The 23,655-nt window shown below is 46.8% G+C and overlaps 1 protein-coding gene across 1 annotated transcript in view; it reads left to right on the forward strand.

Annotated features, from left to right (window-relative positions):
• Positions 1 to 23,655, forward strand: part of PSME4 (proteasome activator subunit 4) — a 1,396,200-nt gene that overhangs the window by 506,490 nt on the left and 866,055 nt on the right. The window contains exons 25-26 of the mRNA XM_069234194.1: positions 16,897 to 16,959; positions 17,079 to 17,174. Of these exons, the coding sequence (XP_069090295.1) occupies positions 16,897 to 16,959; positions 17,079 to 17,174 (159 nt within the window). The remainder of the gene's footprint in view (positions 1 to 16,896; positions 16,960 to 17,078; positions 17,175 to 23,655) is intronic.

A 23,655-nucleotide genomic window follows, 5' to 3' on the forward strand; every position in this document is an offset into this window, starting at 1 on the left:
TGTGCACAGAGTCCAAGGGTTCCCCTTAGAGGTAAGATAGTGGCAAAATTAGATAATTCTAATGCTCTGTTTTGTGGTAGTGTGGTCGAGCAGTAGGCTTATCAGAGGGTAGTGTTTTGTTGTACACACACAGGCAATAAATGAGGAACACACACTCAAAGAATTAACTCCAGGCCAATAGTTTTTAATAGAAAAATATCTTTTGTTAATTTATTTAAGAACCACAAGATTCAAGATTTGAAGTAAATACATAAAATGCAAATTACTTCACACAGGAAAGTAAGGAACTTTGAATTAGAGCAGTAACATACACAGTTTTAGTTAAAATGGCAATAAGCTATTTTAAAAGTGGACACTGCAAAAATCAACAGTTCCTGAGGGAGGTAAGTATTGGTTAGTTTTTCAGGTAAGTAAGGCACTTACAAGTTCAAGTTCCTGGGCATAAGCATCCCACCGTTGAGGGTTCAAGGCAACCCCAAAGTCACTGCACCAGCAATACAGAGCCGGTCAGGTGCAGAGGTCAAAGGAGGGCCCAAAACACATAGGCGCCTATGGAGAACAGGGGTGCTCCGGTTCCAGTCTGCCAACAGGTAGGTATCTGCGTCTTTGGAGGGCAGACCTGGGGAGTGTTTGTAGAGCACTGGGGGAGACACAAGTAGGCACACAAAACACACCCTCAGTGGCACAGGGGCGGCCGGGTGCAGCGTGCTTAGCAGGCGTTGGGTTTTCAGTAGGAATCAATGGAGGGACCCTGGGGTCACTCTAGCAGTGCATGCAGGGCACACGGGGGCTTCTCACGCTAGCCACTGACTGGGCTAGTCAGAGGGTCACCTGATGGTCACTCCTGCACTGGAGTTCGGTTCCTCCTGGTCCTGGGGGCTGCGGGTGCAGTGCTTGGTCCAGGCGTCTGGTTCTTTGTTCCAGGCAGTCACGGTCAGGGGGAGCCTCTTGATCCTCTACGCATGCGCCGCTGTGGGGATCCAGGGGGATCGTCTCAGGTTACTCACGAGGTCCCAGTCGCCTGGGAGTCCTTCCTGCAGTGTTGGTTCTCTGGAGCTCGAGCTGGGGGCATCGGGTGCAGAATGTGAAGTCTCACACTTCCGGCAGGAAGAGTGAAGTCTTTGAAAGTTGCAAGAAAGTTGCAAAGTTGTTGCTGTTTTTGAACTGTGCCTCTGTTCTCGGGAGTTTCTTGGTCATTCAGGTTCAGGGAAGTCCTCTGAGGCTTCACAGTCAGTATTCGCTTCAGACCTAATTTAAATTTGGCAAACAATCTTCGGTACAGTACCATCCCTATTTTAGGGGTGGTCCGCCAGACATTGCAGCACCGGTCTGACGAATAGATTGCCCAGTGATGAAGCTTGGCATCCTATTGGGTGTTTGAGGGCTCTCCTGATATCACTGACTGATTTCGACCCTGCATTCTTATTTCTATTATTTTTTGAAACAGTGTACCATTTCTACTTTACAGTAAGCCTTGGGAGACTGTACACTGGACCGTCAACCTCCCAGTCCCTCTTCTTTTTCTGATACACCCTCTTTGTGCCTCCTCCCTGTGGGAGGGGGGCACATCCCTAATCCTATTGGGGAATCCTCCAATCTCAAGATGGAGGATTTCTAAAGGCAGGGGTCACCTCAGCTCAGGGCACCTTAGGGGCTGTCCTGACTGGTGGGTGACTCCTCCTTGTTGTTCGCATTATCTTCTCAAGCCTTGCTGCCAAAAGGGGGGGCAGTGGCCGGAGGGGCGAGCATCTCCACTAGCTGGGATGTCCTGGGGTGCTGTAACAAAAGGCATGAGTCTTTGAGGCTCACCGTCGGGTGTTACAGTTCGTGCAGGGGGAGGTGAGAAGCACCTCCAGCCAGTACAGGCTTTGTTCCTGGCCACAGAGTGACAAAGGCACTCTCCCCATGTGGCCAGAAACTCATCTGGTTGTGGCAGGCTGGAAGAAACTGGTCAGCCTAGCACTAGCAGTTGGACTAGTATTCAGGGGGCATCTCTAAGATGCCCTCTGGGTGCATTTTACAATAACTTCCACACTGGAATCCGTGTGCATTTATTGTGCTGAGACGTTTGATACCAAACTTCCCAGATTTCAGTGTAGCCATTATGGAACTGTGGAGTTCGTATTTGACAGACTCCCAGACCATATACTCTTTATGGCTACCCTGCACTTACAATGTCTAAGGTTTTGCTTAGACACTGTAGGGGCATAGTGCTCATGCACATATGCCCTCACCTGTGGTATAGTGCACCCTGCCTTAGGGCTGTAAGGCCTGCTAGGGGGATGACTTACCTATGCCACAGGCAGTGTGAGGTGGGCCTGGCACTCTGAGGGGAGTGCCATGTCGACTTAGTCATTTTCACCCCACCAGCACACACAAGCTGTGAGGCAGTGTGCATGTGCTGAGTGAGGGGTCCCCAGGGTAGCATAAGACATGCTGCAGCCCATTGAGACCTTCCCTGGGGGCTCTTGGTACCAGGGGTACCATTTACAAGGGAGTTATCTGGGTGCCAGGTCTGTGCCAATTGTGGGAACAAAGTTACAGTTTAGGGAAAGAACACTGGTGCTGGGGCCTGGTTAGCAGTGTCCCAGCACACTTTCAATCATAACTGGCATCAACAAAAGACAAAAAGTCAGCGGGGTAACCATGCCAGTTCAGGCATTTCCTTACACAACCCCCCCCCCCCCCCCAACCAAACCAAAGAGTATGAGATTAACCTTTCCCAAGAGAGTTTTCATTTTCTAAGTAGAAGAACCTGGAAAGGCCACCGGCATGGGTAGTCCCAGGTCTGTGGTCCACTACCAAGTCCATTCCCCATAGGGATATGGACCACCTTAACAGTTTAGGGTTTTCTCCTTTCATTTGCATCAGCCATCTGAGAGGTCTGTGGTCAGTTTGAACTATGAAGTGAGTACCAATAAGGTATGGTCTCAACTTCTTCAGGGACCAAACCACAGCAAAGGCCTCCCTCTCAATGGCTCTCCAACGCTGCTGCCTGGGGAGTAACCTCCTACTAATAAAAGCCACAGGCTGGTCAAGGCCATCATCATTTGTTGGGGACAGGACTGCTCCTATCCCATGCTCAGAGGCATCTGTCAGCACAATGAACTGCTTAGAATGATCTGGAGCTTTCAATACTCGTGCTTGCTTCAGGATGTCAAAGGCCTTTTGACAGTCCACGGTCCAGTTAACTTTCTTGGGCATTTTCTCGGTGGTCAGTTCTGCCCAGTCAAGATAAGGAATGCCCTGACTTGAGTCTGGGTTTTTGGAGCTACCCAGTCCAGAATAGTCTGGATCTTGAGTTGGAGTGGCTGAACTTTGGCTGAACTTTGCCTCCACCAACAAGGTGACCCAAGTAAACCCCTGTACCCTGCCCTAACTGACATTTAGATGCCTTGATAGAGAGGCCTGCTGCTTGCACGGCCTGCAAAACCTTCTTCAGGTGGACCAGGTGATCCTGCCAGTTGGAGCTAAAGACAGCAATGTCATCAAGATAAGCTGTACTAAAGGACTCCAAGCCAGCAAGGACTTGATTCACCAACCTTTGGAATGTGGCAGGGGCATTTTTAAACCAAAGGGCATCACAGTAAACTGGTAGTGCCCATCAGGTGTAGAGAATGCTGTTTTTTCTTTTGCTCCAGGTGCCATTTTTATTTGCCAGTACCCTGCTGTCATGTCAAAGGTACTAAAGTATTTGGGAGCACCTAATTTATCTATGAGCTCATCTGCCCTTGGGATGGGATGAGCATCTGTGTTGGTGACAGATTTGCCCTCTGTAGTCCACACAAAACCTCATCTCTCTCTTGCCATCTTTTGTGTGAGGTTTGGGGACCAAGACCACTGGGCTAGCCCAGGGACTGTCAGAGTGCCCAATCACTCCCAACTCCAGCATCTTGTGGACTTCCACCTTGATGCCTTCCTTAACTTGGTCAGACTGTCTGAATATTTTATTCTTGATAGGCATACTGTCGCCTGTGTCCACATCATGGGTACGCAGGTGTGTCTGACCAGGGGTTAAAGAAAAGAGCTCAGCAAACTGCTAGAGGACTTGCCTGCAGTCAGCCTGCTGTTGGCCAGAGAGGGTGTCTGTAAGGAAATGCCTCCTTGGCATGGTTGCCCCCTGACTTTTTGCCTTTGCTGATGCTATGTTTACAATTGAAAGTGTGCTGAGGCCTGCTAACCAGGCCCCAGCACCAGTGTTCTTTCCCTAACCTGTACTTTTGTATCCACAATTGGCAGACCCTGGCATCCAGATAAGTCCCTTGTAACTGGTACTTCTAGTACCAAGGGCCCTGATGCCAAGGAAGGTCTCTAAGGGCTGCAGCATGTCTTATGCCACCCTGGAGACCTCTCACTCAGCACAGACACACTGCTTGCCAGCTTGTGTGTGCTAGTGAGGACAAAACGAGTAAGTCGACATGGCACTCCCCTCAGGGTGCCATGCCAGCCTCTCACTGCCTATGCAGTATAGGTAAGACACCCCTCTAGCAGGCCTTACAGCCCTAAGGCAGGGTGCACTATACCATAGGTGAGGGTACCAGTGCATGAGCATGGTACCCCTGCAGTGTCTAAACAAAACCTTAGACATTGTAAGTGCAGGGTAGCCATAAGAGTATATGGTCTGGGAGTCTGTCAAACACGAACTCCACAGCACCATAATGGCTACACTGAAAACTGGGAAGTTTGGTATCAAACTTCTCAGCACAATAAATGCACACTGATGCCAGTGTACATTTTATTGTAAAATACACCACAGAGGGCACCTTAGAGGTGCCCCCTGAAACTTAACCGACTGTCTGTGTAGGCTGACTAGTTCCAGCAGCCTGCCACACCAGAGACATGTTGCTGGCCCCATGGGGAGAGTGCCTTTGTCACTCTGAGGCCAGTAACAAAGCCTGCACTGGGTGGAGATGCTAACACCTCCCCCAGGCAGGAGCTGTGACACCTGGCGGTGAGCCTCAAAGGCTCACCCCTTTGTCACAGCCCAGCAGGGCACTCCAGCTTAGTGGAGTTGCCCGCCCCCTCCGGCCACGGCCCCCACTTTTGGCGGCAAGGCTGGAGGGAACAAAGAAAGCAACAAGGAGGAGTCACTGGCCAGTCAGGACAGCCCCTAAGGTGTCCTGAGCTGAGGTGACTCTGACTTTTAGAAATCCTCCATCTTGCAGATGGAGGATTCCCCCAATAGGGTTAGGATTGTGACCCCCTCCCCTTGGGAGGAGGCACAAAGAGGGTGTACCCACCCTCAGGGCTAGTAGCCATTGGCTACTAACCCCCCAGACCTAAACACGCCCTTAAATTTAGTATTTAAGGGCTACCCTGAACCCTAGAAAATTAGATTCCTGCAACTACAAGAAGAAGGACTGCCTAGCTGAAAACCCCTGCAGAGGAAGACCAGAAGACGACAACTGCCTTGGCTCCAGAAACTCACCGGCCTGTCTCCTGCCTTCCAAAGATCCTGCTCCAGCGACGCCTTCCAAAGGGACCAGCGACCTCGACATCCTCTGAGGACTGCCCCTGCTTCGAAAAGACAAGAAACTCCCGAGGACAGCGGACCTGCTCCAAGAAAAGCTGCAACTTTGTTTCCAGCAGCTTTAAAGAACCCTGCAAGCTCCCCGCAAGAAGCGTGAGACTTGCAACACTGCACCCGGCGACCCCGACTCGGCTGGTGGCGATCCAACACCTCAGGAGGGACCCCAGGACTACTCTAAGACTGTGAGTACAAAAACCTGTCCCCCCTGAGCCCCCACAGCGCCGCCTGCAGAGGGAATCCCGAGGCTTCCCCTGACCGCGACCCTTTGAATCCTAAGTCCCGACACCTGGGAGAGACCCTGCACCCGCAGCCCCCAGGACCTGAAGGACCGGACTTTCACTGGAGGAGTGACCCCCAGGAGTCCCTCTCCCTTGATCAAGTGGAGGTTTCCCCGAGGAACCCCCCCCTTGCCTGCCTGCAGCGCTGAAGAGATCCCTAGATCTCCCATTGACTTCCATTACAAACCCGACGCTTGTTTCTACACTGCACCCGGCCGCCCCCGCGCTGCTGAGGGTGAAATTTCTGTGTGGGCTTGTGTCCCCCCCGGTGCCCTACAAAACCCCCCTGGTCTGCCCTCCGAAGACGCGGGTACTTACCTGCAAGCAGACCGGAACCTGGGCACCCCCTTCTCTCCATTCTAGCCTATGTGTTTTGAGCACCACTTTGAACTCTGCACCTGACCGGCCCTGAGCTGCTGGTGTGGTGACTTTGGGGTTGCTCTGAACCCCCAACGGTGGGCTACCTTGGACCAAGAACTAAGCCCTGTAAGTGTCTTACTTACCTGGATAACCTAACAAATACTTACCTCCCCTAGGAACTGTGAAAATTGCACTGTGTCCACTTTTAAAACAGCTATTTGTGAATAACTTGAAAAGTATACATGCAATTTTGATGATTTGAAGTTCCTAAAGTACTTACCTGCAATACCTTTCGAATGAGATATTACATGTAGAATTTGAACCTGTGGTTCTTAAAATAAACTAAGAAAAGATATTTTTCTATATAAAAACCTATTGGCTGGATTTGTCTCTGAGTGTGTGTACCTCATTTATTGTCTATGTGTATGTACAACAAATGCTTAACACTACTCCTTGGATAAGCCTACTGCTCGACCACACTACCACAAAATAGAGCATTAGTATTATCTATTTTTACCACTATTTTACCTCTAAGGGGAACCCTTGGACTCTGTGCATGCTATTCCTTACTTTGAAATAGCACATACAGAGCCAACTTCCTACAGTGTCTGAATAAATCACTCCATCCGCTGAACCATCCTTGGGGTCAGTGGAGAGGAGATCAGGGAGAGGTTCACTCTCAGCTTCCTGGACCTCACCTGTAACCATTAACATGTTTACATCTGCCCTATCATGAAAGAGTTTGAGGCGGTTCACATGGATCACCCTTTTGGGGGTCCTGCTAGTGCCTAGGTCCAACAGGTAGGTGACCTGACTCTTTTTTTCAAGAACTGGGTAAGGGCCACTCCATCTGTCCTGAAGTGCCCTTGGAGCCACAGGCTTCAGAACCCAGACTTTCTGCCCTGGCTGAAACTCAACCATAGCAGCCTTTTGGTCATACCACATCTTCTGGAGGTGTTGGCTGGCCTCAAGGTTTTTGCTTGCCTTTTCCATGTACTCTGCCATCCTTGAACGTAGGCCTAGTACATAGTCCACCACATCTTGTTTAGGCTCAAGGAGAGGTCTCTCCCAGCCTTCTTTTATAAGTGCTAGTGGTCCCCAAACAGGATGGCCAAACAGAAGCTCAAAGGGGGAAACCCTGCTCCCTTCTGTGGCACTTCTCTGTAGGCGAAAAGCAGGCATGGCAAGAGGACATCTCATTTCCTTTTGAGTTTTTCGGGGAGCCCTATGATCATGCCCTTCAATGTCTTGTTGAATCTCTTAACAAGACCAGTGGTTTGTGGATGGTATGGTGGATTTATAAGTCACCCCACACTCATTCCACATGTGCTTTAGGTAAGCTGACATGAAGTTGGTACCTCTGTCAGAAACCACCTCCTTAGGAAATCCCACTCCGGTAAAAATAGTGTGCTTTGGCTACTGCAGGGGCAGTAGTGGACCTAAGGGGAATTACTTCAGGGTACCTAGTAGCATGATTCACTACTACTAGGATATACTGGTTCCCTAATGCTGTGGGAGGTTCAAGTGGACCGACTGTCCACTCCTAGTCTTTCAAAGGGGACCCCCACCACTGGAAGTGGAATGAGGGGGGCCTTTGGATGGCCACGTGTCTTACCACTGGCTTGACAGTTGACACAGGAGGTGCAAAACTCCTTTCCCTTCTGGGACATATTGGGCCAGTAGAAATGGTTGACTAATCTTTCCCATGTCTTGGTTTGTCCCAAATGCCCAGCAAGGGGAATGTCATGGGCTAAGGTCAGAATGAACTCCCTAAACTCCTGAGGCACTACCACTCTCCTAGTGGCACCAGGTTTGGGATCTCTTGCCTCAGTGTAAAGGAGTCCGTCTCCCCAATAGACCCTGTGGGTTCCATTGACATTACCATTTTCTTGCTTAGCTGCTTGCTGTCTTAGGCCTTCAAGAGAGGGACAAGTCTCTTGCCCCTTACACAGCTGTTCCCTTGAGGGTCCCCCTGGGCCCAAGGGATCAACCTGGTAAGGTTCCAGCTCCATGGACTCAGTTCCCTTAGGGGATCTAACATCTTCCTGGGAAGAGAGGTTCTGTTTCTTGTGCTGTGTTGAAGCTGGTTCCCCAGTCTTCTTTCCTTTTCTCATGGAAGGTTGGGCCATTATTCCAGACTCCAACACTTCTTTTTCACCCTGAGCCCTGCATTGTGCCCTTGTCTTGACACGCACCAGTTCAGGGATACTCAGCATGGCTGCATGGGTCTTGAGCTCAACCTCAGCCCATGCTGAGGACTCCAGATCATTCCCTAGCAGAAATTCTACTGGAATTGCAGAGGAGACTACCACCTGTTTCAGGCCAGTGACCCCTCCCTATTCTAAAGTTACCATTGCCATTGGATGGACTTTAGTCTGATTGTCAGCATTGGTGACTGGATGTCTGTCCAGCCAGGTGCTGTCCTGAGGAAACCAATGTGTCTGTCATCATTGTGACACTGGCACCTGTATCCCTCAGGGCTTCTACTCTAGTTCCATAGATTAAGAGCTGCTGCTGGTATCTTTGCATGTTAGGTGGCAAGGCAGCAAGTGTGGCTAGGTCTACCCCACCCTCAGAGACTAATGTAGCTTCAGTGTGAACCCTGATTTGCTCTCAGCACACTGTTGATCCCACCTGGAGACTGGCTATTCAAGTGCTACCTGGAGTAGTATTTGTTGTTGGACTTTTCTTCAAACCCCATCTTACCCAGCCATAGAGTGGTGAACATATTATTATTCCTTCCAGAGTAGTATTGTATTGGTGAACAGTTTACATCGTATACAAAGTCCAGGGGCCCCAGATCTGTAGTTGTTTATTAGCCTGGCCCCTTCTTTTGTATATCTCCTTTTCTGCATTACAGCAAAAGTTCACTCTCCTCCGCCAGACGAAATATTGTTTTACCTTTTGTTACTGCATGCAAGTCTCAAGATGAAATTGTTGCTGTTCTTTCTTAGATTATATTAAAGAAAATAAGAGAAACCTATGGGTACATGGGGACGAAGGGTATATAATATTTTTGAAGGAACAACAGTCCCTACAGTGAAACAATTAGTTTCAAATGACAAAAATGATTTTTTTTTATGACAAAATGTGCTAGTATGTAAAATTAAAAGATACAGTGCTTATTAACAACCATAATAATGGGTAAAATCAAAAGAACAGACATACTAATGTGATCAGGCAAACAAACATATGAAATAATTTGTTTGCGTCACAATTCAAATAATCACAGGACAGCCCTATTAATTCATAAACGCAAAAAAAGGTATTTGTACAAATCATTACCCGGTTCTCCTTACCAGGTCTTGGCTTTTGCTTACCTTTCTCATTCCAAATGTCATCCTAATCTTTAGGTTTTGTGTGACAGCTGTCATCTGACCTTATCTGATGAGAAAGAACTTTACGAAGCTCGACTGAGAGGGGGGTTTTGTCTTCACCTACATGTTTGATTACCTTGATTATAGAATTTCATTTGGCAGATGAATGCTTTTACTGAAAAAGTGTGTAGTATTGCACTTTTGTCTTTTGGAAATCATATGCTCATTACAGCAGCACTGAGTTCATTATGGTTACAAACCAATGGTCAGGGTCATAGGCCTGATCTGTTTATCTGATGGAGACATCTATTTGCCGATTCCTTACCTTTGAATTTCCCCCATGCATCGGTCTGCATCCAGAGATTTTTCTTGAGCAGAACCCTGCGCACTGTTAGTTGGCGCCGATCATTAGCGCCATCTGTTGTTGGGGCTGTCTGTGAAGTATATGACATCGTGGGTCCTTTACAGGCACCACCCAGACGTGTTGATGTCCATTATTTTCTTTCCATGCCAGTCAGTGCTGATCCGAAATTCATTTTTTGACTGGCCTTCTTTGACTTTTTGTTTGTCGAAGATTTGTTGAGTTTCTACCTCCTGGTACATCGAGGGATGTCATCTAGGAAGACCAGGTTCAAGCCTTACGGATCCTGTCATTGGGCGATGTCAGTGACTGATCTGCACCTCATTTACCTTTGTTGTTTAGAGCACAACCAGAAGTCGTGCTCCAAGTGCCTGGCCATGCATCTGAAGGCTTTGAGGGAGCGGTTTCTGAAGCTGATGGCGGCCGGGAGCGCTTGCGGAGTCCTTCATCATTGTTGTCCCACTTAAAGTCCTCTGGATGATTGGGTAAGTCAAGGCACAAGAAGAAGTTGAAGAATGGGAAACTTTCTTTGACTTCACCTCATCGGTCGGCCGACGAGAAGAAGGAACTCTGGGAGTTTCGTCGTTTTAAGCCTCCCTCTGAGAAGCCTGCATCTGGGCAGACTCTGCGCTTCCCTGAGTTTCCGGGAGCTGAAGCAAACCCTGCCTAACTAAGAGTTCTGTGAGGCCATGTGCCTCATTTTTGGGCAGTCTGACACTGTTGGTGCGCCTTCAGGCCCCGCGGAGCCCCTTGGTGTTCCGCACCATCAGCTTCGGCTCAGAGTGGCAGCCATGCATCCATGCTTGGATCTGGGACAGGGTCCATTGTACCGCCTCGACCATCCCCGGCGCTGCCTGTGCCCTCAGGTGGCACCGTCCTCATTCCTGACTCCGAGACAAAGCCAGATGGGCAGCGTATAACGTTGACTCCCGCACAGACAGGAGCCGTGCCTCCTATTTCGGATCCTGAGCCTTTTTCCTATGGGCGAGCTTATGGTGAAGAATGGGAGGATTCGCTGTACCCTTTAAACTACCAGCTTCAAGATCATATAGACTGGTGTATGGACTTGGGTGAAGCCAGTGGACTTGATACTTCCCCAGATACTGGCCTACTGTGGTGCAAAGGGCAGCTGAGGTTCTGGTCCTTGACTTGCCTTCAGTGGTCATCAGGACTAACCTTCTGACCGAGGGTGTTTCAACCTGGAGCTTCATCCTTAAACCCCTGCCCCCCTTCAATGAAGCCCTTTCAGATTCCCTGCTGACTACCTGGTCCAAATCCAGCACAGGTGCTCCTGTGAACTGGACAGTTGCCTGCCGCCATCGCCCTGCTTTGGGCGAGACCCAAGTTTCCTTATGCAACACCCCATCCATCAGAACTTGGTTATCGAAGCCTCCACCTCCCATGGCACGTTCCATTTTGCACCCCTGGATAGGTAATCCAAGAGGCTGGATGCACTTGGGAGGAAGATGTTTTCTTCTGCCAGCCTGGCATTGCGGTTCATGGACACTACAGGCTTTTGTGGGCTGTTATTCCTACACGCTGTGGCATACAGTTGAACAAGTGCTGCCACAGGTCCCTGAAGAGGTCCGAGTTGTACTCTCTCAGGCTGTTGCCGATGGGAGAGACTCAGTGAAGTTCACAATCCGTTGCTGACTGGACAAGTGCTGCCAGAGGTCCGGGAGGAGGCCCAGACTCCCAAGCAGTTGTTGATGGGAGAGATGCAGCAAAGTTTATGGTCTGATGTGGACTGGCACGACCAACTCACTGGGCAGAGCAATTTCATCGACAGTGGCCCTTAGGCCCCATGCCTAGTTGAGAACGTCTGGCTTTTTGGGGGATGTCCATGCCAATCTTATGGACATGCCCTTTGATGGCACCCAGCGCATGCTGCCCAGCCTTTGCATGGCCGGGGCCGTGTGATCCACCGGATCAGGGAGCCAGCGGTCGGCCAGTCCACCATTGTAGTTGCTATTCTTGCTACTTTTTGGTGCCCAAAAAGGGCAAGGGCCTCCCCACTATCCTAGACCTTAGGTCCCTCAATCTCCTACTCAGGAAAGAGAAGTTCACAATGCTCACTCAGGTACTATCTGACCTGTACTCAGGAGACTGGGTTGTAGGGTTGAACTTACAAGTGGCTTATTTCAATATTCCCATCCTGCCTGACGTTAATTGAGGTTAACTGTGGGCCACAAGCACTTTCAGTTAACTGTGTGCTCCTTTGGCCTTACCAGCACCTCATGGGTGTTCACCAAAGTGATGGCCGTGGTCGGGGCCCATCAGCGCAGGGAATGATCGGGCCTAAGTAATCCGTTTTGACTGGGCATGTGTCTAGTATCCTGAGCTTCTGAGCATGGCCATCGATCCTCCGATCAGACCCCCCTTCAGGAGGATCTTCTGTCGCAACAGCAAGGGAGGGTTCTCCACCCGAACTTGTCCAGCCTCCGCCTTCTTGCTTGGAGATTGAGCAGCGACAATTGACAGATTTTCACCGTCCGTCCGAAGTCTGTAATGTAATCTTGGCAGTCAAGCATCTCTCCACCAAAACAGTATACACCTGTTGTTGGAATAAATTTGAGGCATGGTACACAGACAAATCTATTGATACCCTTTCTGCCCCTCTGTCTAAGGTTGTGTTCTTTATCCTTTCACTGGCCCAGCAGAGCACTCTCAAAGGTTATTTATCTGCAATTTCTTTTTTTTTTAGGTTGCTTGATCAACTTTCTTTAAGTCTTCTATTGTTACTAGGTTCCTCAAAGGTCTTACTCATGTTTCCTCCCTCCCCATTTATTATGCCCCAATGAGATTTGAATTTGGTTCTGACAAACTCCGTTTGGGCGTCTCCACAATTGCCCTCTCTGGCTTCTCCCCTTGAAAACAGCCTTCCTTGTAGCTATTACTTCTGCCTGCTTTTTACACACCTTCACATCCTTCTATGGAGCAGGAGAGACTCCACTGCCTGGACTCAAAAAGAGCATTGGTGTTCTACCTTGATCGTTCAAAAGAGTTATAGTTGGATGATCAACTCTGTTGGTTATGCGGGTGCAAAGAAAGGTTGTGCAGTACAGAAGCAGACCATCTCCTGGTTGGTTGTTCTCTGCATTCAAATCTGCTACCACTGGTGAAGAAGCAACCACCTGAAAGTTTGTGTACTCGTTCTACCAGCTGCTGGGACCACTGCATTAGCATGTGGAGTATAGTCCTTGACATCTGTCAGGCGGCGACTTGGACATCTCTGCACACGATTTTAACAAACAATATTGCTTGGACAATCAGGCTCTTATGGACGGGCACTTCATACGTTTGGTCCTGCAGGACCTGGTATGATCTTAGTTTGCAGACCCGACTCCAGGGATGATATTGCTTGGGTATCTATTTGACCCGACTCCGCGGATGATATTACTTGGGTATCTATTGTAAGGTAAGGAATCTGCAACTAGATGTATGTGTCAGATGGACTTTTGTAAAGCCTTGTCTGTAGAGGCAATATCTAGTTACAGACTCCTTACCAACCCACCCATCCTCCCGACTCTGCAAACTGATTTTTAGGGGGCAGGGACTCTCCCTTCGGGGCCCTATCTTTTACGTACCAATGGTCAGTGTTCTTCATGGCTCTGAGCTTCTGGTGGGGAAAGTCGTGAAAAAAAACTGACGTCAGCGCACTGGGGTGGCGCCTATATAGGACTCGCAACATCATATCCAGATGGATTATGCCGACGGACGCAGAGCCGATCGACACCATCTATGGCATGCAGGGGTACTGCTTGAGAAAAATCTCTTCACCTGGGGAATTCCTAATGTTAGGGATCTGCAAACTAGATATTGTCTTTTACCAGATAAAGCATTACTGAAGGTAAGTAACTTGTCCATTATGAAAAGTTTTGACAAATGCAGTTGGTCTAACTTATTTTTTGTGAGAAGCATAGGTTAAAGTCCATAAGGCGTTAAAGGGTGGACTGTTATTGCACTTAGAAGAGCCGGAAGAAATACACTTTCTTTAATGAAACCCCAGAGATTATCACAGAAGGGGTTTGATACTGGTTTATTCCTTTGACAAACCCAGGGGACAAGGGCACTATTCTTCCTGTGATAATCTTTTTAGGCCTTCTTAGAGGATTCACATATTGTATTGCCATCTGTAATTTTGGACATACTAGCAATGTTATGAATGTATGTCTGACCCTTTCCTTGTGGGGAAGCTTATGCTCCACCCAGTTGGCCTTAACTGGTAATAATGTCAAGCCAGTTATAAAGGCTATAGGTTTGATTTGTTCATTGTGAAATATTATGTCAAATGCCATAGGTTTCATTCGCTTATTATGAAAAATTGATGCAAATGAGGTATGCATGACTTATTTATCTTGAAAATAAATATTTCACAGCCAATACACCTTCAATGATGGACTGGTATGACACTGTGTCAAACATGTTGAGCGATAGTTTTATACTTTTAATCTCCCAGATTATCGCAATAGTTGGTGAGGGTGTTGGTGTTGATTATCCCCCTAATACACCCTCAGAATAAAAGGTATGCCACATGAGAATCCTTGTTAGGCACTCTTATTAGTGGTGTACATTGTTTTGCTAACTGTAACTTCGTACTTATTTATAATGTTTTCACTGTTTACTTGATGGTTACCTTTGGGGGAAATCCTATGCTCAGTGCAATAGGCCATTATGGGTGGATTGTTATTGCACTGTCTTAAAGCCTTGTGACAGTTATTGTGTTACGTGGGATTTCAGGAATTACTGTAGTAGGCAAGGGTTTTGAGGTGGGTCACCTTCTGTGGCAAATCCTGGCAGTAGAAGTTGTCTTTTTGATAATGCTTTTCAACCCTTTTAGTTGAGTTTTATATTTTTGACACTTGCAGTTTTGTATATATTTGGAGACATACGGGAACGCTCAGACACTCTCTTTCCCTTTTTCTCATTCTCTCTTTTCCTCTGGAGACTCCATCAGGAGACTGGAATATCCATAGCACACTGTGCTGGGACATAGGCAGCCATTCAGGAATATACAAGAGCAGGGTCCTAGACATACACATCCGTTCACAGGTCTACACAACTAAGTGCTGGGACCCACAACCTTTTTGGTGCTGAAACCTGTGCAGCACACCAAGATGGAACTAATGCAGCCAATCAGGGAGACCGGGTTATGCTTGGAACAAATCACTAGAACATGAAGCAACAGCCAGAAGGCTGAAATGTCCAAATGGCTTAGGGTAGGGTCACACAGTAACTGGAATGTGTATAGATCAGTGAGCTAGGACACATGCGGCCAACCAAGAGTCAGAAATGTGCGCCACCTCAATTGTGTTTTAGCCAAAAGACTGAGGCAACGGCAGTCAATCCGGAAACAAATGAGATTTGGAGCACAGTGCTGGGGGCACACAAAGTCAATCAAAAGTGTGCAGTGCATGTAGAACACTGTCAGGACCACACAGACAGCCAGTCCAAAAACTGAAATTTGCTTCAAGCACAACACTGGGACATACACAGCCAATGCAGAGACATCCAAAATGGATCACACTTTGCATCCTTTTCAGCATTTTTGAAATCACCTTTTCAGTGTTTGCACAATTTATCTATAAACTTTCTCACATTACTGTGATCAGAGTTTCACTGCTTTCTTTGAGCGCAGCATAAAGCTCTTGATATTTCTCTGTTTATTCACCCAGCCATTACTCTATGCTTTTGACTCCTGGGCTGATCAGTTGACCTTGCTGGAATGGTTATCTTTGTGGTAGGTTAGCAGTGAGCAAACTTTTTGCTTGATTTGGGTGCCTTTCAAAAACTCGTAATCTAGTGCTACAAACAGATAATGATTCTTTTTACTGTTGTGTGTCCTCAAATTTCATGTTGTCTCAAGAAGCATCTGCTAAATAACTAAAATATGACATGAAAAACTGACCTTGATTTAAAACCTCACAATTTTGGCTCTCCTTTTTGTGTAGATATTTTCTTCTTACTTTTCATGCCTTACCTCCTCTCTTTGAGAACAGCCTATTCTGTCATGTGCATGTTTGCTTTAATCTTTGTTAATGTATTTCTTCAATTGACCCACAATTCATTTTAAAGATATAAACCTCTTCTTTTTCAGTTGAACCCTTGCAAATCACAAAACCTGATATTCTCTAGCCCATCTGTTAACTCTGCCAGCAATCTGCATGAACTTGTATACCACTTCCCCCATTAATGTGCACACCTAGCTCTTGTCAATTTAATCCACCTAAAAAAAACAGGAGTGAATGCATGGAATGGTTCGCTTGAGAGCTGAAGACTAATTCCAGTAACAAACAGTAGTCAAAAACCATTAGATTAACCACATAATTTGGGTTCAGGAGCAGTGTGATGGCTGGTGTAAAACCCTTCACTGCTTCTTCAGGGTTGGAAAGTGCTATCACTGCAATTACATGCAATACAATCACATATAATTCAATTTCAGTAAGTAGATTTTAAATTGAAAATGGAAGACCCACACAGTAGTTTTGTGTTGTGTTTCAGTCAAACCTGTTGTAAGCATTGAGAGTGGAAGATTAAATCAGCCACTGTATCTATCATTTTTCAAAATGAAGCAATCACCTTTACTTGATGTACAATGCAATCAGTTCGAGGGAGAAAAAACAATCTGTTGGTGGTAAGCACAACCTGGTGTATGGAAAAAGCAGATATTTACCAGTTATCCTGCTTCTGATGTAAATTCGTTTTTTAAACATTTTCAGGTCTTAGTGGCAAAACCGAAATGCAACATTTTGCTCTTGTACACAGTTATTGATGAAGTATTTAATTAATGTTATTGCTATGCAGTTGTTTTCGAAGTTTTGGCTGATTATCGCAGACCACTTAAGTAAAAAATAAAGTGAGTTAGGATATACGTTTGGAAATTTGTCACCTAAAAAGCCAGTTGACCCATATTGCCAATATTTTCCCACAACCATGCTTTGGTCCCCATATATGCATAGAAGGAATTTGACCTGTTTTTAATTTAAGAGCTTGTCAGTTTATTTGCCCTCCTGAGATGTACATTGTGTAACCCAACTTTTCTTTTAACAGCTTCATGGAAGAAAGCAACACATCAGAGCACTGCTGATTGACAGAGTCATGCTGCAGCATGAGGTATAAAAACATTGTGAAAACCATAACTCAACCACATTTACTCATTACATTTCTCTTTTTCACAATTAAATGCACTGTTATAAATTAATAGTAGTTTCTGCTATTTTTTGTTTAAAAAGCTACGAACACTAACGGTTGAAGGCTGTGAATATAAGACAATACATCAAGACATTATAAGAGACCTTCTGTGTTTGTCTACAAGCTCTTACAGTCAGGTAAAAATCTATCACTTAATTTGTATAGCTAAGCTACATCTGTCATGGTTCGCTCAATTGGTAGAAAAATGTAGGACTTGGAATTATATTAAAAAATACCAAATTATTAAGATACATGTGAACCTGAAATATTCCTCTGCACTTGAAACATTTTAATCAATAAAATGCCTTTCTACAGAGAAATAGGTAATATAAATGGGGATACCGGTGAGAGTTTAATTCTAAGAAGCAAAACGCGTACATAAGGCAAAGCTTTACTTATTGATGATGTCACTCGGTCTTATCAGGAGGAAAATGTCCAAGTTACTATTACCTCCTGTAATTTTACCAGATGTATAATGTCCCTTTGTCTGTTACCTTAGGATCTATTGATGCCTGATAATTTAGGTGGCGCTTCAGGTGTATGTAGCACTTTGGTGCCACCTCCTGTGAGTCAGCTCTGTTTAACCAACTTTGAGGAACTGCTCCATCACCAGTGTTTGAGGGAACTTTATAAAGGTAGATGGGGTTTAGGAGTTGTCACCAGAAGCATAAGCACCTTGATGTCTGGTTGACAGCACAACTGTCTGCATGCTATGTTGCTTCCAGTATTTACGAGTGGGCTTTGGGTTTTCTCCGTTCAGCTGTTGTTTTTTTGCCTCTTATGGTCATTGGCTTGTATGTAGCATTGTAAATCTCCTCCTAGATCAGTCCAAAGTCTGTATTGTTCCTCATGGTGTTCAGTGTGTTATTTTTTCTTGTATGAAAAGATTGCATTACGGTGCACAAATGGGCTATTTTTAAATCTTAAAATGTACACCCATCCATCACAATTTAATTCTGCTTTGTAGGATCTTGAATTGGTGGTCATAAGTGATAGAATAATTTCCTGCTGCCTGTGAGCTCCCTGGACACTTTTATCACTTACTTACAAATCAGGTGCAGTAACCAGCAAAGCCAGCGCCAGGGTGCACCTTCCAAAGCCTACTAGATGCCACATTTATGCTTGCAATTATCATTTTTCCCAAATAAATCCTCTTACAAATTTACGTTGCAGCACCTTAACCTGACCAGGTGCTTAATCAAGTCGACAGTGAAGAGAAATGAGGCCTGAAATGATAACCATCAGAAGAGTTAAAAAGCATCCTGTCCCTTCATTTGATGATTCCTCTTAAGTGAAAGCAGATCCAGGCATTATTTGGTTTTTAAGCCAAATTTTACTGTCAGAATGTCTTCCTTACTTGTCAAGTGTGCTTTTTGTGATGACAAGAAAGCTGCCTCTCCGTCTCTTGATGCCTTTGTGTGGTACCTTCCAGCTTCTCACTCCACTGAGGACTGTGAGTTTTGTGCTAAAATGTCTCAAAGATAGGGGATTAGACAGAGGGGAAATCTGGAAGACATGTTGGTGAAGGACAAGGAAGAGGAGGAGGAGGATGACGAGGAGGAGGAGGAGGAGGAGGAGGAGGAAGAGGACAGGGCCACTCGGGAAGCGTCTTTTTCTACTGTGATGCAGGCCCTGGCTGCAGAGGACTGTCACAAATTAGGAGCCATGAAGAGTAGGTCTAAAAGTAGGAAAAAAGAAGGCATCATCGGTCTCATCTCTCCTGGCATGGGAGCTGCAGTTCGAAGTCAGAGGTCTGAGCAAAAGGTATGGGCCCAACCTGTTCCCCACATCGCAGCAGGGATCCGGATTGAAGTTAATGTTGAGATGTCACCAACATATCAGTGTCAGGGAGATATTAAGTATCAAAAGACTCTTGACCATGACACTGCCATCCCACTCAGCATCACAACTTATCTTCCCTAAGTCATAATTCGACTTTGAAGTATTCAGTTTCAAAGCATTGTTCGACAACATAGAGATCAACGGTGTTGAGAGTTTTACCTTTATGGCCTGTTTCTTTTGCGACTCCAGCAGAAGATCCTCTTCGGAATCCTCTGTGGCCACAAAACCTTTCACCTTTTGGTAGCAGTGACCTCCCACTGGAATCTTCTCCCACCTGCTATGCCTAGCAAGCCTTATATTCAGACATTTCAGAAAGCATTGAGGAATTTGCTTTACTCCTGCAAATAATAGTGTGCCTTCAATCTAGATCTTGTATCTGCGTTTTCAGTTCCCAGAAACCCTTGGGTGAACAAGTGCTCCATAAGAACTGTAAACTCTACCATTGCCACAGGATGTGTTCTTTAAGCATATGTCAGTGTCCTCTATTAGGAAAAGGCCTCTGTCACTGGCTCCAAGAGGAAATAGATCATAAGAGGCACCTCAGTGTCATCCATATTTGCCTCTAGCTAGAGAAGACAATCATCCACCAAGTTAGTGTGGTTCTTAAAGGACTTCTTCATAGCCTGAGAGATCCTCAAATGGTTGGGATTCTTGTTCCTCTTTGTAGGAAAGTGGCTCTCTATGTGGTGTTCTAAAAAGAAGTACACCATGCAGAGAGCCTAGTGGATCCCCAATTGGTTTGCAGAGGCAAAGGTAGATAGGACTAATGCTCTATTTTGTGCTAGTGTGGACGAGCAGTTAAACTTATCAGAGGGTAGTGCTAAGCTTTTGTTGTACTCACAGAGGCAATAAATGAGACACACACTCAAAGAATAAATCCAAGACCAATTTAGAAAAATAACACCTCTTGTTATATGCACTTTAACCCCAAGAACTTCGTTATAAGGTAAGTATGTTGTTAAACATAAATGCTTTTCACTGGCAAAAATCAACACATTTCAATTTCAGAGTTCTTCATTCTTAGCCTATGGAAGGAAAACCCATTCAGCAAACAAGTACTTTACGATGACTCACAGGACCAGTCTTTAGACTTAAAGTGAGTAATGAGCAAGGGTCAGGAGCACACCAACCGGTCACTCCAGGGAGCACTGGGGCGGCTGGGTGCAGAGGTGTAGTACAGCATTGGGTGACCAATGTATTTCAGTGGGGATTGGTCTCTGTGGATTTAGGCTGAGGCTGGGGAGCCAGTCAGGAACAATCAACAGGTAGGTCCCAAATGTGGGGTGCTTGGGGTGATATAGGTGCACCTTTGGTCCTCTCCACCAGTGGCAACGGATGCAGGGGTGTCCTTTGGAATTGGGTTTCCTTGTCCAGGAGCACATGCGGTTCCGGGGGTCTTGTGGCCTGAGGCTGTAGGGTTGTTGTGGTGTCCCGGAGGGTTGAAACTACAGTGGGGTCGAGCTCAGGGGAGCTAGGGGATGTCAGTGACACCAAGGGTCCACATCAACTCGCGGTGACGGGTGCAGTGGTTGCTTTAGGTGTCTGGTTTCTCTCATCTCAGAGGCTGGGGGAGAAGAGACCTGCGTGCAGAGGCTGCAGGCGACTTTGGGAAGTCCAGGAAGGGTGAAACCAAAATGGACTCCGACTCTAGACAGCTTTAGAACCTTGCTGGCACTGGAGGTCCACTCCCACTTGGGTCATGATGGCGTGTGCAGTGGACACTTCAGGTGTCGGTCTTTGCATTTCCAGAGGCTGCAGAGTCCTTTCCTTAGAGTTGGTTGGAGAGCAGGTCTGCTGCTCACGGGAGACTTGAGTCTTTTTTGAAGGCATGCAGTCCTCCCAGGTTTCTGGAGGTTCAGCTGCAGGACGAGGCGTTTTCTGGTGCAGGGGCCATTGAGGAGTGCAGACAGGCCAGCTGGGTTGGTCGCAGGTCAGCTGCCTCTTCTTCTCTTCTGCAGATGCGTCTCTTCTTTGTCCTTTTCTTCTTAGGTCATAAGGATCTGAGTCCTAGGATTCAGGGGTTCCACCTAAGTTCTCAATTCAGAGGCGTTATAGGGAGTGCCAGGTGGCAGCCAGTGGGTTGCCCACCTTTAGGGGGACTATACCCTTCCTATGACCACTTCCGTTGGGAAGTGGGCATAAACCTGATCCTAGTGGCCTAATTCCTTTCAAACCAAGATGGTAGAATTTAAAAAGTGGTGTCCACTTCAGCTTTTACACCTTAGGGGTGGGACTGGCATGAAGTGGGCACACCTTCAAATCTGCCTATTTTTTCCGCCTTCCTTGCCACCAAAAGTGGGCTCAGAAGAAAGGGGTTGGTCAGCTCCACCATTTGGAGAGACTTGAGTCGCATTACAAAGATGACTAGGCCTTTGAAAGTTCTTACCCTGGAATGTCCAACCTGTCTGGGGTAGGTGTCACCACTTCCACCCAGTGCAGGCTTTCATCTCATGACCCCAGAGAGCGCTGGCTCTCATCTGTCAGAAACATGGCTAAGGTGACTGAACAGGTCAGGACCAGGCAGTTAACACACTAGTAGTTGGTAGTTTTTCAGGGGGCACCTCTAAGTTACCCTCTGGGTACATGCATTGGTAAATCCAACACCGGCATCAGTGTGGGTTCACCAATATGAGATGTTTGATACCAAACATCCCTATCTTCAGTGAAGCCATCGTGTAGCTGGGGAACTCGTAGTGACCAGTGTCCAGCACATGTATTTAAAATGGCTTCCCTGGTCACTTACTATGTCTGCGAATTGACATAGACATGCAGATATGAAGTAATATAATGCACACTGCCTTAGGGCTGTGAGGCCTGCTAGAGGGTGACTTACAGATGTTACATGCCGTGTTAGGGACACGGCACACAGGCTGTGTGCCATGTTGTGTTTTCACTTTTGTCTGCACCAAGATGCACAGCCTATCATGGCAGCTTGTCATGTACTTGGTGAGGGGTCACTTAGATGGAACAGTTAGTGCTGCAGCCCTTCAGGACCCTGTATATTACCCTTGGCCCTAGGTACCAGGTGTACCATTTACTAGGGACTTGCAGAGGGTGCTAAAAGTTTTGCCAATTGGGGGGGAAACAACGGTGCAGTTTCAGGGGAAAGAGATCTGGCACTGGGAAACCTGGTTTGCAGGAACCTAGTGCTCTTTCAGTCGAAATTACATCAGATATGGGGGGGTTAACCATGCCAGAAGTGGGGCTTACCTACACTCTTACACTCCTCATATGGCAGCATCCATCATTCTGATGGATAGTTCTAACAGCAGATTCTCACCTTTAGACTATACCCAGAGGTCACACTGGGTCTGGAGGTGTTTTTCAGCAGCACTTCCCGTGTTCTGGTAGGTGGCGCCATATGGCTCCACAATAACTTCACACTGCCCTGGAAGGGATGGAGCAGAGCCACATATAAGCATCACCACCCCTGTGAGCTGACGTCAGGTCATGCCTTTCCATGCCCTCCCACCCAATTCCAGTGCTGTTCTTCCCATTTTGTCAGTTTTCGGACAACTCCAAAACTATCCAGTCAGTGTTTGAGGGACAGTGTCTCCTCTGAAAATGACAGGATTAAAGCTGTGCCATGAGTGCAGGACCTGGGTTTTGTGTCAAAGACCCACACAGCATCTATGATGCTTAAACTCCAGTCTTGTCTTGAGGCCATGATAAGTGCAGCAACCTGCACCCAAAGGTGGTCAGGGAGCAGAAGTTGAAGCCCTACATCACAGTGAGCATAAATAACTATTGTTTTAGAAACACAGGTCCAGCACAAGGCCATTCTTGGTCATAGTCACTGGGTTGCTCACTCAAGAAGTTCTGTTCCTACTTGAAGTCTTCAAGTAAGTCAAAGCGGAAAATGCAGTATAAGTGCAAGAAAGCCAAGCGACACTTGAGTACATTCCACCATGACTATGCAGAGAAGCGATGAGGGCAACACTTGGAGGGACCAGCATCTTCTCCTGTCTTGCATTTAGTTGTCTGCCTCCTTAATTCCCCCAGCTATTGTTAACCCAGCATCAAATAGCGTTCTTAAAGGAGGCCATGCTGGAAAATTTCCAGATTCTACAGGCTCTCTTAGGTACGCCTTCAGACCCCACTGAGCTGCATTGGTCTTCAGCAGCACTCCCTTGAGTGGGCTCATTTTTGATGCAGACTCTCCCCTCTGGTCCCATTCCTGATTATCAAAGCGGATCTGAACTTACGCTCCAGCTGCAGGGTCCACATCAGTTCCCTCCGTGCTGGGACTGATATTGGCACCACCGGTGCTGGTACTGGATCCAGTCACAATACGGGTCTCTGTCTTCATGATAATGTCTACCCGTGCCAGGTCCACATCAAGCTAAGAAGTAATTAAGGTGTGAGCATTGGTTGTATAGCCAGACCAGCCTGAGTCTCTCTCTCAACATCTGGATTATCAGAGGCTAGCTGTCCTTTTCATCTCCGTCTCCGATGTGGTCTAGGGCATTGCTAATGTCCATCACTACACTGATGATGATGAGGAGGTGGAAATTCTGCTGACTCCTTATTACACTGATATATGGCTCTACTTAGGCTTGAAAAATGCTACTGGGTAAGATTCCTCACCAAAGACAGAGCTGGACTCACTACGTGGTCCACCAGTGGAAGAAATTGCCTCTTTTGACGTAGTAGTTTGAAGAGCAGCAGAAGTGCTAGATTTGCAGTTGCATCCTCTGGAAATTAAAGGCAATTGATAGACTGATATTCGTCAGACAGGTCTCCCCTAATATGAACTTCTATAACTTAAGATGGCCC

This window comes from Pleurodeles waltl, chromosome 5 (assembly GCF_031143425.1).
Source record: "Pleurodeles waltl isolate 20211129_DDA chromosome 5, aPleWal1.hap1.20221129, whole genome shotgun sequence".
In the NCBI taxonomy this organism is placed as follows: domain Eukaryota; kingdom Metazoa; phylum Chordata; class Amphibia; order Caudata; family Salamandridae; genus Pleurodeles; species Pleurodeles waltl.